The sequence below is a fragment of the Brachyhypopomus gauderio genome, chromosome 18 (genome assembly GCF_052324685.1).
Source record: "Brachyhypopomus gauderio isolate BG-103 chromosome 18, BGAUD_0.2, whole genome shotgun sequence".
NCBI lineage: Eukaryota > Metazoa > Chordata > Actinopteri > Gymnotiformes > Hypopomidae > Brachyhypopomus > Brachyhypopomus gauderio.
Window position 1 is genome coordinate 12,650,944 of NC_135228.1, and position 19,568 is coordinate 12,670,511.

General features: G+C 45.6%; 1 protein-coding gene across 1 annotated transcript in view; it reads left to right on the top strand.

The window, feature by feature from the left end:
- The first annotated feature begins 281 nt into the window (after positions 1-281).
- Positions 282-19,568, top strand: part of LOC143482149 (pro-neuregulin-2, membrane-bound isoform-like) — a 50,772-nt gene continuing 31,485 nt past the window's right edge. Inside the window, exons 1-2 of the mRNA XM_076980423.1 lie at positions 282-627; positions 1,391-2,000. Of these exons, the coding sequence (XP_076836538.1) occupies positions 1,592-2,000 (409 nt within the window). The 5' untranslated portion in view covers positions 282-627; positions 1,391-1,591. The remainder of the gene's footprint in view (positions 628-1,390; positions 2,001-19,568) is intronic.

The window sequence follows — 19,568 nt, forward strand, 5'->3', positions numbered from 1 at the left end:
CACACACACACACACACACACACACACACACACACACACACACACACACACACATTACTATTGTTATTATAATTATTACATTCAATGTGTGTGAATGGTTGAATAATAAACGCTTATTATATTTAGCTTTTTATTTTTCGAATGGTCGTGTGGCTTAACAAACTTATCAGGATGAGAAGAACTTCCAGCATTCCTCGCGGAGTCTGATGTTGAACGGCAGATGTCGCTCTCCGTGAATATTTAGCAACTCCGCTAGCTGCGAATTCAAGGGATCTTATTGTATTCTTCGCTCTCCTAATATCTCACCTTTTAGCGAGCATCTCTGTAGAAATGACATTCAAGTCAAATTAGAAATCTCACGATCTCTATTAAAGCCTTTTTGCTCATTTAATTAGATCTTTTGCATACGCAACCGCATATTTGCACGAGCTCCTTTTATCATTTTGCGTGTTTTCTCTGTTTAAGGCAGTGCGTATATACATGTCTTGTCTTCTTCGAAACTTTGGAGTAATAATTTTACTTGCCTTTTAGTAGCGATGCAACGAGTGTCAAATCTATGGATCTGATGCAACGCCTCACATTTTTTTTCTTCCTGAAGCAAAGCAACGAATGTGACCTGAATGCTGGGTATGTATCAGTAATGGAATGATACGCAAAACTCATTCAAAACTGTGTGTTGAAGAATCAGGGGCGCTAAGACGCGTTCGCGACGTTAGTCATCGCGCTAAAAACCCGCAAGCCGCTGGAAACGATTATGTCAGTGCGTATCTCCAAGGAGACAGAATATTAGGGGGGGTGGACATTATTCTCGAACATCGGACATTTTGTGTTTTCTTTTCTTTTCGACATGGATTTGTGACGGCAGCGATCATGGATTGACGGTGTTTTTACGGGGTGTTGGAGATTAAAGACACATACACCGGTGCATCGGCGTTCTTTCAATGCCCCAGCAGTGGATGTGTTTGTGCGGGGGGTCTCACTGCCCATTTTCCTCGGTCCGTACCTGCAAATAGGAGAGGCGGATTGAAACGGGGCAGAAGGAACCCAGCAACAGTTTACACCTGGAGGCGTTATGCTCTTGACTTTGTCGATAAAAAAGTGGATTCCGTGATTTTAAAATTGACTGGACAACCAAACTAAACGTGCACTGCAGTATTTCACATTTCTTTCTGCAGTGAGTGACAGAGCTATCTGTGCCGAGAAGGGCGCTCACCACTGCATTTTGGGGGAAAGACAGCCTCGCGGCGTCTTGCGTGTACCTGCTACAGCTGTGAGCTTCAGTGGAAGAGGGAGGAATCCGCTACTATTGCCAGAATTTTAGAATGTGTTTCATAAGTATGCAGTTAAGAGATTTCTAATCCAGCATCGTTACGCTGTTTCCGGTTTCTAGCTGGTGTTTCCCCATTGCAAAATTATCGGCAAAAGCAGCGGATCCCGATGGCATGGACACTTACGCAAGGACTGCCGCTCTGCCGTGCTACTGGAGCCTATTTACAGTCTCTGCCTTCATCCGAGCTCCACCGCCATCGCCCCACAGCCCACAGAGCCCTGCCGCAACGCGACCAGCGACCACCGAGCCAAAGCAGGCGGCATGAGGCTTGATTCAGTACATTTATCCATGCTGGTAATCGGGGTCTCCTTCGCCTGCTACTCCCCGAGTTTGAATTCCCTGCAGGACCAGGCTTACAAATCCGCCGTGGTGATCGAGGGCAAGGTGCAATCCGCGCCTCAGAACGTCTCAGCGGAACCGTACAGTGTGGATGTCAAAGTCCTGGACGTGTGGCCAAGGAACAGCGGGGGTCTGGAACGAGAGCAGCTCGTCACCGTTGGGGAATTTGGCTCGGAGACTCCGTGCGCCAAAGTGATAAAGAACCACAAGTACATCTTTTTCATGGACCCCACCGACGAGCCCTTGGTTTTCAAGGCATCGTTTGCTCCCCTTGATGCTAGTGGGAAGAATCTAAAAAAAGATGTTGGGAGGATCTTGTGTGAAGACTGCGGTAAGTTTATTCTCGACCTATGCCATGACGGACGCTTGCAAATACATGAAATATATAACTAGTCGCAATTGGTTTCGGTCTCATCTCTTCCCATGTGCCGTTATGTGTGGAATGAACAACATCAAAATATTGAGCGTATATAGCAAATGGATATTGGGGCGTCTCTGCAGCAGTACTGAACGGGAATAAAACGGTTAAAGGTTTTCTTAGTATCAGATATACACACATGCAGAATAGACTACACACTGTGTCCATACACACACGCGGACGTTGCTAATATGTATGCTGTATCAGTGTGTCTATCAATGCTTTTTACTTTTAATTCAGAATGCTGCATTTTCTTTGGCACAACTGTCTTTATAATACCCGTGGCGTAGACTTAGGCCTTTGATCTACTTCAGGTTATATGTGCGTAGGTTTAAAAATTACAATAAAAGCAGCGATAATTGTAACTGAATGATACTTTTAAATAGTCCAGGTTTATGCTAAGCACTTGCAATTAACAACATCTTAAAACAATATGAGTAAAGATTTTAAACTCTCCAAGGTAACAGAAAGTGCTGCCCCCCGAGAACTACTACAGGGACCGGCGCCTTTTAAAACCCACGTCAGAAAAGAACATTATTAGATAATAAACCAGCAGAGCAAAATCTTTTAACAATAGTTATCACGTGCTCTCCGCAATAGTGAGCGCGAGCTCTTGAGTGGTGGAATGTAGACTACAGTAGACGCACGCGTCTGTCGTCTTATTCAGAAAATGCCACAGGCTCTACTACTAGATGTCGTTACTTCCGCTTTGGTGGCAATCATGTGTATCAGGCATACTGTTAACTTTGTAGCTTTTCTGTCGCATTCCTGTTTTAATGTTCAGATCAGCTAACTTTAAATTTCGCGCTGCCAGAAAAAAAAAACGTGCATTTATCCTCACTGCAGTGATATCATCTGGCCATATGGTCAGATAGGTACACTGCAGATAGGAATTTGTGGAATATGGTTCTCTAGGACTCCAGGATAGTAGCTACCTGTGGGCATCCGCTGTGCTCCAGGTTTTCGCTGTCCATGGTACTGTATTGCGCGGGTGTTCCTTCTTATAATGCGTTTCACAAACGCAGACTGACAGAAATATATAATTGTAACGATCCTCAAAAGGTGATGTCCTTTATTTAAATACCGAGTTTTGTAAAATACCGAGTTATGTTGGTCTATAATATTTTAAACCAAATATTAGCTCGGTTCTTTTTATTTAAGCCCGAGAGTGTAATTCGATTTTCGAGCTATGCGTAGGCCAACCAACGAGAACATTTAGTATAAACTGCCTGTGGATTTTTATCGAGGCCTGTTCTGTAGATGACTTTGCAGTTTCTATTTGCCGACTCCCGTCACAAGTTGCCACTGGCAACGTGGTAAAATAATCGCCGTATCATAAAACCTTATTTCATCGCGATAGAGTTTGAAAACAAAACAGAATGCACCTTATATTTACTCTTCAATACAGAAACCTGTGTGATGCGCCGTTCTTATGTTGGTTTGCGTTCTGTCGCTATGTTATGCTATGTTAATGTGCAATTTACAGACAGTAACATTTGGTTTTAATTTTCAGTGACATTTTGTTGACAGTTGTCGTATAAGACAAGGCCCACTATAGGCCTAGCACACGGCTGGAGGCGGGTCTTAGTCGGAGCAGAAGGGCCACAGAACAAGATTCATGGACTCTTGCAAGAAGGAGAGGAGCTTTTCACTAATCCATCACGCTTCTCCCTATCATGTCAAGCCTGCCTGCTGGTTCAGATTTTCTGGTTCAGGTTGCTTTTCCTAATTATTTTCAGTTCCTACTGTCTACCGAAGGCTGGAACATGCAGGCAGTCTCCAGTGCTTTGTCTCCTCAAAGAACCCCATAGAGAAGGACTCCACCTATCTCCACCCATGGGGTCTGAGTGAGGAGTGGGAGGGGGTGGTGGTCCCTTTGTCCCATTTAAATTTGACAGTTCTGTCTAACCATTCCTCTCTCTCTCTCTCTCTCTCTCTCTCTCTCTCTCTCTCTCTCTCTCTCTCTGAAAAATACTGCTTGTCCAACTGCTCTCATTATGTCAGTATGCATGTGTGTCAGAATATATTTTGTTAAAGTGTGATATTGATCTCTCCCTACTATAATCAAATGGTGCTACAAAATGTAATAGCTGTGAATGATGCATTTGGAATCTTTCTGTCGTGTTTCCGGACCCTCACCCTTCTTCCCGAGGACCTCCGCTGTATAGAGGTGGCACTCTGGATTTGGCTCATGGCAGAATGTCACTGATCAGCAAGACATCTCTGCCATAACTGCAGAACACAGAGACAAGAATAACCACTGTTGACTGACATTCATTCAGAATAACCCCTGTTGACTCACATTCACTTAGGGTATGACTTGTTTTCCCTGCCTAAAGTCTGTGGTTGAGTTAGTTGGTGTAATTTATTTTTACCTTGTAAAGATGTAAAATCAGAAAATGCTATAGGACACTGGGCCTTGCATGCATCTTTTAACAGCTTTACATAAGGGAGTAGGCTGTGTGTGGAACTAATTACTGTTACAGCCCATGAAATGGTGGTGATAGGTGCCTGGGAGACATTGATAATGTATCCCACTTATCTGCCTGGGAAACGCTGCTGGAGGAACACAACTGCATTGAAGAAAGACTCTAGGGAAAGTCAATATTGCATTCATGTGATTTGGACTATGCAAGGCGTTGATGTCTGCATTCTGGGTGACAAAGTTCTGTAATAGAGCACTCCCCCTTTCTCATTAGGGGAGAAAACACACTTGTGGTTGCCACGTCAAACTTTACGTATATATATATATATATATATGTACACTGGAAACTTATTTGTATATAAATAAGTGTATGTATTTTATATATATATATTTATATATTATATATATATATATATATATATATATATATATATATATATATATATATATATATATATATATATATTGCAAAAACTTTTTATAATCTTTTTTAAATAATATAGTTTTTAAATATTTTATATATATATATATATATAATACATACACTTATTTATATACAAATAAGATTCCAGTTTACAAACCACAGTGTACTGTAGGAAAGATCAATCAATAAATTTTGGAGTGAAGTACATACAATTCCCAGAGAAACAGGACATTTTGGAATGGTGTCCTTCATCAGCTGTGCAAGCAAAGTGCTTCATGAAGGACATCAGACCAAAACTCAGGAAACTTTGTGTACTTTACTGCATTACTGCAATATATATATATATTGAGAGAGAGAGAGAGAGAGAGAGAGAGAGAGAGAGAGAGAGAGAGAGAGAGAGAGAGAAAGCGAGAGCAAGATATTAAAAAGAAAGTTCCCAGAAGCGCTTTGCTTGCAGAGCTGATGAAGGACCATGGTGTGAAACGTCCTCTTTCTCTGGAAACTTTGTGTACTTTGCTACAATTGTGAGTATCTGTACATTCCTTATTATAGCACACTGCACTTTCTCACCTGGAATCAATCAATCAATCAATCAGTCAGTCAGTTAGTCAGTTAGTCAGTATGTCTGTCTGTCTGTCAGTCAGCAAAGCCTCTGTGAGCTCCATCCTATATGTTCTGCATTTGCATGACTCGTGGAAAAGAGAATCTCTCCCACACATTTTCCCATTAGACAAACCGGCCTATAGTCAGTGCTTCCTCAGCTGGCCACCGGCGACTCCTGAAATACAGCCATACAACTTTTATGCAACTATAACACCCCTAATTAAAGATTATGGTTGATTAAGTACAATAAGGTTTTTCTTGGTGACATTCCATTGCCTTTTCACTACAGATAAAAGCTTTTCAGTTTGGGGGGAGTGCAATCTTGCCACGTAATTTAAGGCCAGTGGAAGCAAAGATTCGAAACAGCGGCACTGGCACATAGAGACAGAATGGAGACGGAGGCTGGCAGTGGAATACTCAAGGTTTTATATTGATCCTGCACACGCATGATGGCGAGTGTTTGTGAGAGTGTTGACGCAGACCCCTGGAGATGCTTTCATACACTGCGTTCCGCCTCTGCAGAACCGTCTGTGTACTGTTCCATATGGCAGCAGGCGGACATAAGGTGCATGTCAGGACAGGGTGGATGTCTCTCACACAGGGTGGATCCCTGAATTACTGTATGCCAGGGGTGTCAAACTCATTTTCACTGCGGGCCACATCAGCATAATCATTGCCCACAGAGGGCCTTATGTAACTTATAAATGTACCTACTCCTTAATGTTAAATACCTCTGAATTTATTACTTATTCAAGTTACAAATATTACATATGAATTTGCATAGATGTAAAAAAAAGTTTGCTTCTTTTTCTGTTATTATAACATAAATCATTTTAGTTTGTTAAGTTATGAAACCCACATTACTCCATCAATCAACGATCAAACTATCCAAGTGAGTAAAGAAAAATAACATCAAAGACACCACATTTACTTTGTTAAAAACTTGAAATATCAAGTAACTGAAAATAGCAATTGTGCTTCAAAAACGCTCCCTCTGAAAGACTTTGAAGCGCGGGCGATTTCTTCAGCCACAACAAAGCCGCATTGTTTGTGGTTGTGGCTTTCGCGAACACAATCTGTTGCGATCGCATTTTGCCTTTTTATTCTTTGGCAACTTATTGTTTTTCTTGATGCCTAATTTTGGCATACTTAGCTCCGTGTGTGGGCTAAAAATGCCGACGTAGATTGTACTCTTTGACAATCATCACAGCTTTATAACACAAAAGACAGCGGTTTTTCTCCTTGAAGCACAAACATGTATTCGCTTTCCCATCTTTCTTAAAACACCCTTCTATATGCATCGATTTTTCTCTTTCTGGACATTTTGGGATCATTCTTTGTATTTCACAATACATCGATTTGGAAACACTGCAGTGTCGAGATGCCGTCACTTCGCCGGTAACGTAATTGTGGGAAATGTAGTTTTTGGTCACTGCACGTATTTTACTTATTTTTTTTGGACAATTAGGCTTTTTAAGTTATTGAGTTTGACACCCTGCAGTGTATGTCAGTGTCTGCTGAAGCGACACAATGTCGTAGGCGTCTCAGTATGTTCTAGTTTGTAGAATGCCAATACAGCAATAATATAATATTTTGCCCATTTTATGAGATCAGTCTTGGATGATTCGCAAGTCAACTGTGTGATTGGAGCACTGGGGGTATTGACAGGATCTGTGTACGTGAAGGTATTTTAGAATTATTTTCAGAATATAATTTGGGCTAATTGTAGCATACTATATAAGACCAATGCCTTATATCGTGATAATGCGGTTTGGCCCTTTAAGACCAAAGGTAATATTGAAGTGATTTAATGTAACATCTATGTTATGTGTATATATTTTTTTATTTGGTAGAGAGAACATTTTTGAGTGGAGCCTGTTGCTTATTTGGGCTCTTTTGGACGTTGAACAGACAGCAAGGTATTCCTGCCAGTCTTTGAGCAGGGCGGCCATTTTGCTCTGCGTGAAGATGCCCCGCCCACCCCCTTGCTGTCAACATATTACCCGCTCAGCTTTCTCCTTCACAGGCCTGTGCACCTGGGCCTGTGGACTTGGGCCACACTTTCTCCCTCTCTCCCTCTCTCTCTCTCTCTCTCTCTCTCTCTCTCTCTCTCTCTCTCTCTCTCTCTCTCTCTTCTTTCTCTCTCATCCTCGTGCTCACCCTCTAACCCAGTCATCAGGTCTCCTGCTGTCTTCACAACCTGCAAGTGTATCATGCCAATAAACCGTGCAGCAGGCCTGAGCAGAAGCTTAGTTCTTGTGGCCAGACTTAATCAAATCTCTGCCATGTCTAGCTCGCTTTGTGACCTGCTGAATAACCTTCAAAAACCATTAGGAACAACAATATATTATAATGGGCTTCCTGTTATGTAGCCGTTACCGTTTTTACTTCATCATAATTGAGTCAGTGAGATGTCAAGTCGCATCATTTTTAAATAGGCAAGTATCAGACATGCTACCACGGTTGCTCTAGGTGTTATCAGAATGTTCTATGCTATGAGCAAGTGTTAATATTTGCAGCTTGTGAAAGTGCATTATGAATAATTGTAGTTTAACAACATATAATCACCATAAAATGATCTGGGGATACGTCCGAATAATGTAATTTTGGGACTCTTTGTGTGTCTAGCCAGAGCTACATGGTTGTTTTCATTTAACCAAATCTACATGTGTGAATGTACGTAGTGCCTAGTCTAAAAGCCATGGAAAGAAAGAAAGAAAGAAAGAAAGAAAGAAAGAAAGAAAGAAAGAAAGAAATATCTATCTATGGCTGATTTTCACTGTTCGCAAAAGGCTTTCTCTACCACAACACTGGCTGAAGGGAAGGTAAATGGCAATTTAAGGAGATGTCGAAATGTCTGTTTGATTGTTATGTGTCTGATTAAAAGTGGGTTATTGCAATAACTGCCTTTCACCATTACCTTCCCAGGTCTAGTAGCGTTAGCGGTGCATTAGTCTCATAATGTGCAATGTCCTCTGTCACTAGGTCTAAGTAGGCAGCAGGTCTCCTGAGGACGGGTTGTGCGACCCTGTAACATTTGCTTTCTTACCCACTGAGCTGATTGTTTTCGCCTCTAAACACCATGTCACGTTTGAATTGCGGGCATTGATCTTCCAGTCAGCGGTACTCCGTGTGCTCTGGCTGAGGGCACTTTTAAAGGCTCACACTTGGAAGGCCTCAGTGCTCTGCAGAGACAGACTTACTCACAATTAGCTATCTTCCATTGCTCTCATATCACACACACACACACACACACACACACACACACACACACACACACACACACACACACATTGATATAGAAGTAATGGAAATAGTTATTAATTGCATCGTTTTTATTTCCAAATGCTGCTGAAGTAATTTCAGATGCTAATAAAATTGTTTTCATTTCAGCATGAGTATGCAGTCACAGCAGAGTGACTAACACTCCAAATCTAGAAATCACGATGATTGCCACAGCAGTCAAGCACATTTCTCACCTCTATAACTAACACACACAATGAAGAGACATTTTCGAGCAGCTTCTAACTCTGCTGCTGAATAATCAGTCTGTAGGCTTCCCTGAAATAAAAACCCTTCCAACCCAAGCACTCCACAGACTGGCATTCCTCACTCCAGGAACTACATATTTTAGGTTTTATGTAGTGACTGAACAATTCACTATAATTTCTGAACAGTATGCCATAAGATTAATAACTAAACAATAAGCCTGGGGCAAAAGAGGTTAACCATCTTCACTTCCTGACTCACACTAGCCTAAAGGACCCAGAAGAGGTTCTTGTGTAGGGGCTCCAAGCCTGTGGCTGTTGGCAAAGAGAGTGATGATCTTCACTCTGAGGAGTGGGCATTATCTCTCTGGTTAGCAGTGGTATTTAAATCCGATTGGATCCATGTAGTGAAGTGGGGGGAGAAGAAGCCGATCTTGCCTGTATTATCATTATCGTGATGGCCTCTTTTTGGTAACTGGAATGAGGATTGGTATTATGAAAGGGTACGATTGAATTAGGCCAACGATTTCAAAATTAAAGGCGGTCAGTAATATATGGCCCTCTCTGTTCTTTTGTAATGGTTCACTGCTGTCAATCAGGGCCATTAATCACTCGAATCAAAGTTAAATGTAGGCCTGCCTGGGTAATAATCATTGAAATGCTTTCTCCCACTGTGGGCTTCAGATCTGTCCGCTGGTTTAAGCAAAGATCAGGCAAAGATTCAGCCGTTTCAGAGTCTCTATGGGAAAATGCCCTTGGTGAATTACAATAGCACAAAGCTCTTGTCTGTCAGTCGTGTAATAAATGTGATGCGTGTGTGGGGGTGCCTGCTGGGAGTGAGAGAGGCACGGGGCGCTCTAAGGGCTTAGAGACTGCACCAAGGCCAGCCTGCACAACGCTTCCTCGCCCACAAGCTACACGTTCTCACCAGTGACTGGGGGGTTAGTGGAGGGGCTTTTTGGTGTGCGCACACTGTCTGCATGATACACTCGTTACCTTTTATTAAATCAGCGACGAGTTCTTCACGTTCTTTGTGTTCTTGTTTATAGCATGCAGTTATGACACAACACTTATATCTGTACATTTGTAGGCTTGGCTATAAGCTTTGCGTCTGCGATCTCGTCTTAGGAATCTGTAATTAAATACATTAGATTTCAACATCAGTAATTCAGGCCAAAAGTAACACAAGCAGCCTTTCCTATTTTAATGCAAAGAAATACTATAAGTGCTCTATAAAGAAAGCTCTCATTGTTGATTGCAGAGTAAAGTTAGTGTCTGATACTTGAAGACTTGATCTGGTTGTCCAGATTTAGAAGACTTGATCTGGAGTGGTTGTGCAGATTCCTGTCGCTTTTGCTAAGTGACAGTATTTTAATCATGATTCCTTTCTGTCTTTCAGTGGTTCTCCACTCTATTCACTGTGTGTGTAGTTTCTCCTTCTGTCTATACTGAGCAGCAGGTGAGTGTATCACAGTGACCACACAGAGGCAGTATGTGAACAGGATTTTGACTGGGCCCAAAAACATTCCAAAAAAAGAGCCTGCATGAGCCCTGGTGGAATACGGCGACAACGCCGCTCTCTCCAGCCCTGCCGTTTAAACCCGTTCAGACCGCACACTGCAAAAGTGCAGTTTGTGTGTTTCGGCTGTTCTAATCCGCAGTGAGAGCATGTTTGAAAGTAGGGCTACGGAGCACGCTGCCACGCAAACACACATTTTGGCATTTCTTTTCCAAGGGCATTTTTGTTATGAGGACATCGACAGCCTCGAAATCAGGGACACGGGGAGGCTGAGTGAGTGACGGCCATTAGAGCTGCATCTGAAAATGGCAATTGTCTGCTCTGAGCCTCCTTCCCCAAATCTAGTCCTTTGGCACACTACTGAGGTAGTAGTAATCAAGCACCGTTAGCCCAAATATCTATAAATATAAAGTCTCATATAAAACTGTGATAGCATGAATCAGGAAATCTGGCAAATATTAGCTTTAACTCAGCTTACATCCCTTTTCTCTTAGAATACGCTGCCCGTTGCAGGAAACTGGCAGGCCGCGTACGAATTTGGCCGGGAGGCTGAGGGGGTGGTGTTGAGAGCACAATTTCATGTTCATCTTTCCTGTTTGCTCTAGATAGCCATGTTTTCTGTTCCCCCCTCTAGCTGACTGTACAAACTATAGGCACAACAAGTGGCTGAAGAATTCCAAATCTCCTCTGCAAAATCGCTATATTAATCACTCCAGGCCAAACCACACCTCCTGTATACTGTTGCTGCCGAGGAGCTGAGGGAAGATTCCTCCCTGTGGCTTTTGTGACCCTCACGTCCCATATTATCAGTTTCGCAATGCACTATTGTTATTTCCTGCTACGCTGTACTAGCTTGTTCCATACTCTTGCTGAGAAACTGATACTCCGGCTCATACTGGATTGATTACTTCTTGGAATGGTGGTTGTTCGTGGCTTCGATGTCCTTGAGTCATCTTTGCAGTGGTTTCTCAGATCACAATGCGGTCTTGGGGGTTCTCCGGTCCATCTCCTGCACTACTCCTTTAGCTGGAAGTGCAGAATCATCTCAGGCCAGTAATGACTGCAGTGACCACGTGCCCTGGTGCCCGAGCAGGCCCTTGCTCTGCCCAGCCAGCTGGAGGTGTGGAAGGATGCCGTGTTGCACGTGGCCGGCCCATTTGACCAAAGAGCTAGAGACTCTTAATAATGACGGAGGGTGTCGCAGCCCGGACGTCTCGTCCGCTACAACGGCCGGCCTTTCCCATTAGACAGCGCTTCTGCAACCTGGGAAACAGGCTCTGAGTCGTGAAAGAAAGAACTAGAAAGTGAGGGTGTGGGAGTAGCGTAGTGGCTGAGTGAATAGATTTACTCTTGCGCTGTTTGCCTGGAAGCTCCTTATCAACTATTCATCAGGGAGGGTCTGCACCCAGCTACTGCAGCACGGCCCCGGCTGGCAGGCTGCCGTGGCCCCCGTGCCGGAGGTGGCCAGTGAGTGGCTGAAGGACGACCTGGGAGGTGACCGCTCGCTGCACCCGCCCTGCAGCCTCCACCACCCCCCTCCACCCCCCTCTCCATCCCCCGGTCTCAACCAGCATCGCTGCCACCTGCAGCTTCACACACTACTGCAGGGCATTTCACCCCTTGACCCTGAACCCAGTGCTCTACTCTCTTTTATTCTCATTCTCTCTCTCTCTCTCTCTCTCTCTCTCAGTAAAGAGCATATATGTTTCAGGCACAACCTTTTAATGTGTTTTTGTATGCATGAAATGAAACAGAACTCTGAATTCTGGTCTTAATGTGCTCTTAGCATTCCTGTAGAACTAAAGAACAGCTCTGCGATGATTATACCAAAACAGTGGAAAGACCAGACTCTTTTCTCAGCCTATTGAAAAGCTTTTATTTTGTAGTTTCCTTACAACAGCTCTGGCATGCTAGGGACAGTAATTCCTTAGCAGTGGTACAGTATTTTATTTTTTACCTACAGTATTTTAAATATCAGGTTATGTGTAGAACCGGGCTTTCTGAAAGTTAGTGTATTCAGTATGCGGTGTTGACGTGGAAAGTAAATTGAAAACAGGTAACAAGACGATAAATCGGTAACTCCGTTTAGCTCTGTTGAGCTGAGCTGCTGTTTCATTTTAGACGTTTCAGTCCTTAATCCCGCTACACACATTTCGAACAGTTTGAGGGAGAAAATTGGACAGTCCTTCAACAAGAACAAACACAATCATGTTAAACATTTGCCAGCCACCCAGGTGTGTTTTCGTCAGAGATAACCTGTCCAGATGTAGAGAAAATACTAAAAGAACTCGTTAGACCGTACCACTCACTACCAGCGGTATACGTACTGTATATACGTCTATATACGTATAGAAAAGCAAGTAAATTTAGTTAACTTTTTAGTAAGTAATTTCGAGTTGCTTTAAGAATGCAGAAAATTCAACACAAAGGAATGATGAGAACAATCTAACTGAATATATATTTAAATTGTAAATAACTGCACGCGTTGTGCTTTTAATGTAGATTTTGATCCAACGTTTCGACTCAAGAGTCACTCAGTATTAAAAGTACAACATTTTTGTGGTCACCTTTGGTCGTGTGTGTGTTTGTGAATCGATGGACGTGCATCTGTATCTTTATCACTGTTATTAAAGTCGATTGGACCTCTGATTGCGTCTGAAACGGGATGTTATTGTTCTCTCGCAACATGCGCGTGCACGCACGCGAGCCAGTGTGTTTTTCGCGCCATTACAAACGTGTGGCGTCATATGTTCCGTTCTGTGTGTTTGCCCGTGTGGCCAGGGTGGCTCCTTCTCCTGCACCGGTGCGTGGCGACGGTGTTGGCCCGTCCGGGGTCGGGGAGAGGCCAGTAGCGTCCGTCACATGAGCTGGGCGACCGCAAAGGCCGGTCAACTGAAGTGACCGAGGAAGGACGCCGCGTATTTCAGTTCGTGCGGAGTGACAGCGCTTGAAAGAGGGTTGACTCCCGCTGCGAGTCCGCAACTCCGCTTAACGGACGTGTCCAGCCATGTTCCCCCCACACACACACATACACACACACACGGCACCATCCACGTCCCCGAGCCGTGTTTGTTTCCTCAGGTATGTCGTAGGTGTGTACTGACGTGTGTCTTAACACGAAAGGGCTTAAAAAAGAATGAACGGCTTTGCTTTTGCTTGCATTCGAGGGGTGGACGGCGAGGGTTTTTCCTTGTGTGTGATTGGAGCGCCGTCCATTCACGGGCATGTGTGTTTGGATCGGGATGTGTGTTTGGAGCGCTGTTTAAACAGCCTTATTCATGGTCCAGCCCACGCCTGCCGGTCGCGCATTAGATAACAGTTAAACTGTTTTATATTTTATTTTTTTAACAAAGAAAAGGCAATAATAGATCATTCCTGAATAGACTATTAGGGTTGAAAAGCATTCATCAAGTAAAAGTTGTATAAAAGTTGTAAAACTGTTTTTTTTTTAAGGTGTAACATCATCCAGTCTCTAGAAATGCTGCAATGTAACATGCATAAGTGGCCGTTAAAAACTTATTCAGTGAACTTGGAGCCTACTGCGCCTTCACTGAGGTTCAAGGCCCATCGCATTAGACGTCACGCATGTTCGCAAGGGATCTGTCCTGTTTCTGTCCCATATGCCGGTTGGAAAGCTCCTTGTCGTCGTGTGGTTCTGAATCTGCTCACACGGTGCTGCTAATCTAATTATTTGGATGGCCTGCGAGGCCCTTTGGCCCCTACTGGAGAAATGGCAGCGTGCTTTGGTTCAGTTTTCCAGTCGCAGCATGTCACCACAAAGCTCATATCCCCTAGGTGCCCTTATCATGTGTTGTTTTGGAAGGTTTCGAACAGATCCCTCTCTCTCTTTCTTCTGCCAGTTTCCTGTTGCTGTCTCGCCTTCCACGTCCACTCGTTTTTTTTTTCCCTGTCACTCTTCCCTCTCCTCGTCTGTCCCTCCTCCCCCCATTCTCAGCCCAGTGCCAATGCCAGTGGGAGGACTGGGAGTCACCTGTGTGTGGGGGTGAGGGGAGAGATGGGGGGGGTGTATAAGGGCAAGAGGGAGGTGATGAGGGGAGAGATGGGGGGGTGTATAAGGGCAAGAGGGAGGTGATGAGGGGAGAGATGGGGGGGGGTGTATAAGGGCAAGAGGGAGGTGATGAGGGGAGAGATGGGGGGGGGTGTATAAGGGCAAGAGGGAGGTGATGAGGGGAGAGATGGGGGGGGTGTATAAGGGCAAGAGGGAGGTGATGAGGGGAGAGATGGGGGGGTGTATAAGGGCAAGAGGGAGGTGATGAGGGGAGAGATGGGGGGGGGGTGTATAAGGGCAAGAGGGAGGTGATGAGGGGAGTGATGGGGGGTGTGTAGAGGCAAGGGGGGGGGGGGGGGGTATCTGAGGGCTTTGCTGGACCTGCTCCCAGAACAGTGCTGACAGGGGGAGGGATGATGGACAAGCTGTCGGCCATGCAGTGGTGCGTACGGGCTAATTTACCTTTCCTTCTTGTTTTCAAACATGCTCTGGCAGCGTCGCCGCTGTTGGATTGGTTTTTTCCCCACTTACACACCTCAGGGTTTCTATTGAGAGACAAAAAACCCACATTCCACTGAATGGAAAAGAAATCAGTTGCCGCTCGGCTGAGTTCTGTCCGGGGGGGGGGGGGTTTCATGGCTGAGAACGTGGGGTGTGTGTGCAGAGATATACTCTGGCCTAGCTCACATAGTTGTGTCCAGGAGTGGGGGAGGTGGTGACGGGGTGTGTGTGTGCGCGTGTGTGTATGGAGATATACCCCAGCCTAACTCGCTCGTTTCATGACCTGCTTTCACGGCTGGGGGTATGAAAGGGCGGTCGTTGGAAGCAGGCTGGATACAGGAGCATGTCTATCTCCTCATGCAAACGGATGCTTCTTCCGCCCTGGTCTCCCTCTCGTGTTTTTGTTGATAGATAAAGAGCTGCGAGTTTGAGGAGATGGTGTGTGTGTGTGTGTGTGTGTGTGAGCGCGCGCGCATATGTAGATGTGTGTGTGTGTGTGTGTGTGTGTGTGTGTGTGTGTGTGTGTGTGTGTGTGTGTGTGTGTGTGTGGAGCATACTGGCTGGCCTCATTGGCACACTCATGCGCCTCGGAAACAGGAGGTGTGTGATGACCGGCGATACACTCCTCTATTCATAGAGTAAAATGTTCCTGTCCTCAAGGCCTTGGAGGAAGTTTTAGCTAATAATTTCATGTTATATCTTGTTTGCCCTGTAATAAATATGTCAAATCTGTGACTTGGAGTGAAAGGAGTGGTTCCAGGAGAAACTTACTCTGTTTCACTGTAATTTGTAATGGCAGCTAAGCGAAGCAAGACAATCTACTTTCAGAATATAAGAAATACGCAGCAGAGTGACACATACCTTTGTAGTGTCAGGGCTTGCATAACTGAGTATGGCCTAAAATTGGTAGACTGAGTTCTTCATCATTTACATGACCCAGTTAGTGTACAAAGTGAGTATTGAGATTAGGGGTAGTGCCAGGTTCTGGTCACACTCACCTTTTCCTTTAGGACTTCATTACTACCAAATTCAACTACATCTTTCTCAGTCTTACTAATTCCTGTAAATATTTGGTGAGATCATAATGGCAAAACAGTATTCTCCAGTGTGTTTCTGTGGGCTTTGCATGCCAAAATATTTGTTTATATTGTTTATATTGTATCATGTAATTGTTGATATCAAAATGCCTCCCTAAAGGTGTTAGTGGTTTGTACCATGATGTAATAGTTATAAAGGAGATTCCATTCTCTTCTGTTTGGGAATCAGCCTGAATAAACCATGTGTCTTCTTTTGTAGGGCGTCCTAATGTCATTTGGACTGCAATAACAGAATCAGCTTCCAATACTCTGCACTGCAACAAAACCCCATTTGTTTGATAACACAGACATAAATGAATCACTAAATCCTGACTAGCTTTTTATTGTTGTGAAAGAGAGATTCTCTCTTAGGAAGACTAAGTTTACTCCCAAAGTGATGTATTATTTATGGCATGTGAAACAAAACACAAGCTTATTCTTGAAAATCTGTGTTATTCACCAGCCCTGTCACTCGGGTGACCCTCTTCCCTTTCTAAATACGTTGTTATGTGCGTCTGTGTTTTGCTATTATATGTGCTCTTCTCTGGATGCTGTGGAATGCAAATAGTCTTCCTTGTGTATTTTGTTACTGGGAGGAAGAGTGTCAAGGTCACAGGTGAGGTCTCAGGCAGTGGGAGGAGTCACATTTTTGGGCGTTGACCCAGGAGGAGCCAAGGTTGTGGGTGTGGCCAGCAGATCTCGCTGTAGCCCTGTGGTGTTCTCTCTAACGCATGGCTGTTATTCCTAAGTCAAGTGCGGCGCTGTCGGGAGTCTGTTAGCTCCCGTGGCTAGCATGTTTTTTTTAATGTTCTGGTTTAGTTTTTTTTGTACTGTTATCTTTCATTACAGAGTTATCAGGGTCCCTGTGTGAGGAACACACCTCCAACTACGTGTCACCTGACTGGTGATGTACCTTTTCTGGAGCATTCCTGTCAGAGCATACTGTTACTGTAAACACAGCCTCTGTGATCGCCCAGGCCAGCAGGACTGTAATTATGTACCTGCATGATTTTTGGTCTTTGACTGTGAATGTGTGCGTTGACAACATGGAACTCTGTGCTTCTTTTGCCTTAGTAATATATATATATATATATATATATATATATATATATATATATATCTGTGTATCAATCTGGTTAATACCGAAGTTTTCATTAAATAGTGTCGGTGATCTTTACTACTACCGTGGATCACAGCCTCGTGTCTTTTTTTTTGTGGTGGGTCATTTCACAGACCAGTGGCTCTCGTAGACACTCTCCTCCGTGTGGGCTCGTCTTGAACGCTATCTGGTTGACACCCTCATGGCGTGAGCAGGTGGTGCTGTGGTTGGAGTGGGGGGGGTCGAGTGTATCGCAGGCCGCTCAACTGCAGCCTGCAGCTCGGAGGCAAGGTGGAGTCACCCGGGGGCTTCCCGCTCTCACGGGGGGGCTGATCTGACACTCGTGTGGGGAGGACACACAATCCATTTCCCCCACCATCTTTACTCCAGTTTTATCTGGAAACCACTGTGATAGACCCCCCCCCCCCCCCCTTCCCCAACTGCCTCCTCGCTGGTCCCAGAGGTCTGGCCTCCGAGCCGGCCAGACAGGCCAGAGCTGTGCGCTGTTTTTCGGGAAGGCTCTGCATCACTGCAAAACAAAAGTGATAAGCAGGGCCCTCGATAAGCCACGGCTCCTCGGTTCCAAGCAAAAACACACATGCAAATGACTGGCGGAGGGATGTGTGTGTGTGTGTGTGTGTGTGTGTGTGTGTGTGTGTGAGCGTCTGTGTATGTGCATGCGGACAGGGAGCTTCCTCAGTGTGACATGTTTGTGCCGAGCTCCCTGTACATTCTCGAGATAACGGCAGAGCTGTGAGTGCGCTAGGAATGCGATCCTGATTGGAGAAGTTGGGGGTTTGTGGGGTATGGGGGGGGGGGGGCAGTCATGTAGGGTGTGAGGGACGTGCAGGGTGTGTGGGGTGTGTGGGGTGTCGGGGCATGTGAGGGTATGTAAGGTGTTGGGAGGTGTTTGTAGTGTTTGTGCCCACACTACCCACCGTCGATAAGCACCTGCTTCCATGTTGCCACAGCTACCTGCTAGGAAAATCACTGTAGGACCTTCAGTGGCTGGGCTCACACGCGGGACCCCCAGTGGCTGGGCTCACACGCGGGACCCCCAGTGGCTGGGCTCACGTGGAACCCCCAGTGGCTGGGCTCACACGCGGGACCCCCAGTGGCTGGGCTCACACGCGGGACCCCCAGTGGCTGGGCGGGCATACAGCCAGGTGAGTTTTAGGCTGAGCAGCTATGACAGTTGGCAATCAGGGCAGTCAGCTCTGCGCTAGCCCACACGCGAGCGTCTGACACCACGCGCATGTGTTTGCCTTCAACTGGCGAAGAGTACGTGGGCGCGTGTTTGTTAAACTGTATGAGAGCACGTGGGAGTGTGTTTGTCTGTTCATCTGAAATTGGTAGAGAGAGTGAGAGGGATTCGGAGTAGATCATCTCCCGCCTGTATCTGCAGCAAGATCGGCAGAGATCGTCCGTGCGGCCTCCCTCCCATGGCTCCCGCCTGACTAACCGACTTGTGGTGGGGGCCCGGCGTGTGGGGCCGGTTTTGAGTCATGCCGGGCTTATCTGTTTACCTTCCAAAACACTGGCACTTTCATCAGGAAGCCGTTCTTTCAGTCCTTGTTTGATCTCGGACGCCGAACAGGATGTGCTAACCCATAGGCCCACGGCGGCCTGGAGGAGACAACGTTCTTCTCTCCTTCTGCAGTGAGTAGGAAGCTGCCGTTCCGGCTCTGGAACCACACTGCAGGTGTCCAAGTGACGGTGACGGAGACGGGATGAGAATAGAGAAATTACGAGGGAAATATGAGAAACTACGGGTCACGCACCGCATTTAGAACACTCTGTACGCTCTGGAAACACTGACAATACTCCACTCAGAACAAATGCAAAAAAAAAAACCAAACATATAAATAGCGAAAATGAAACTAGCGGCAGGTGAAACGAATCGATAATCCAGTGACGCAGAACGAGGAAACGAGTCCTGTTTAGCTGACTGAGGAACGATGTCTGTCACTCCCACTGGCTCCTGGGAGTTGGAGTCCCTAGTCGAGCGCGTAGACCACGGGATTGGAACGAACTCTTCTCACATGCTGGCACAGGGTGGCTCACCTGCGCTGCTCTGCTCACAGGGAGCTCTGACGAAGCCTTTCACACACACACGACAGGGGGAGGGCAGCGTCCGTACCGTCCTTCGGGGCGGCCCGCGTGGCTGGCCTGGACGGCGAGGAAGTCTTTTGAAGCTTTTTGAAGGCTAGCGTGCGGCGAGCTGCTCCCGTGTGACCCAGCCAACGCGCACGGAAGAACTCTTCGGGCCGCCAGTGCCCGCTCGCACGCTATTGGCTGCTGTGTTGCTATGCGTCTACCTCAGAGCGCCGACCCACC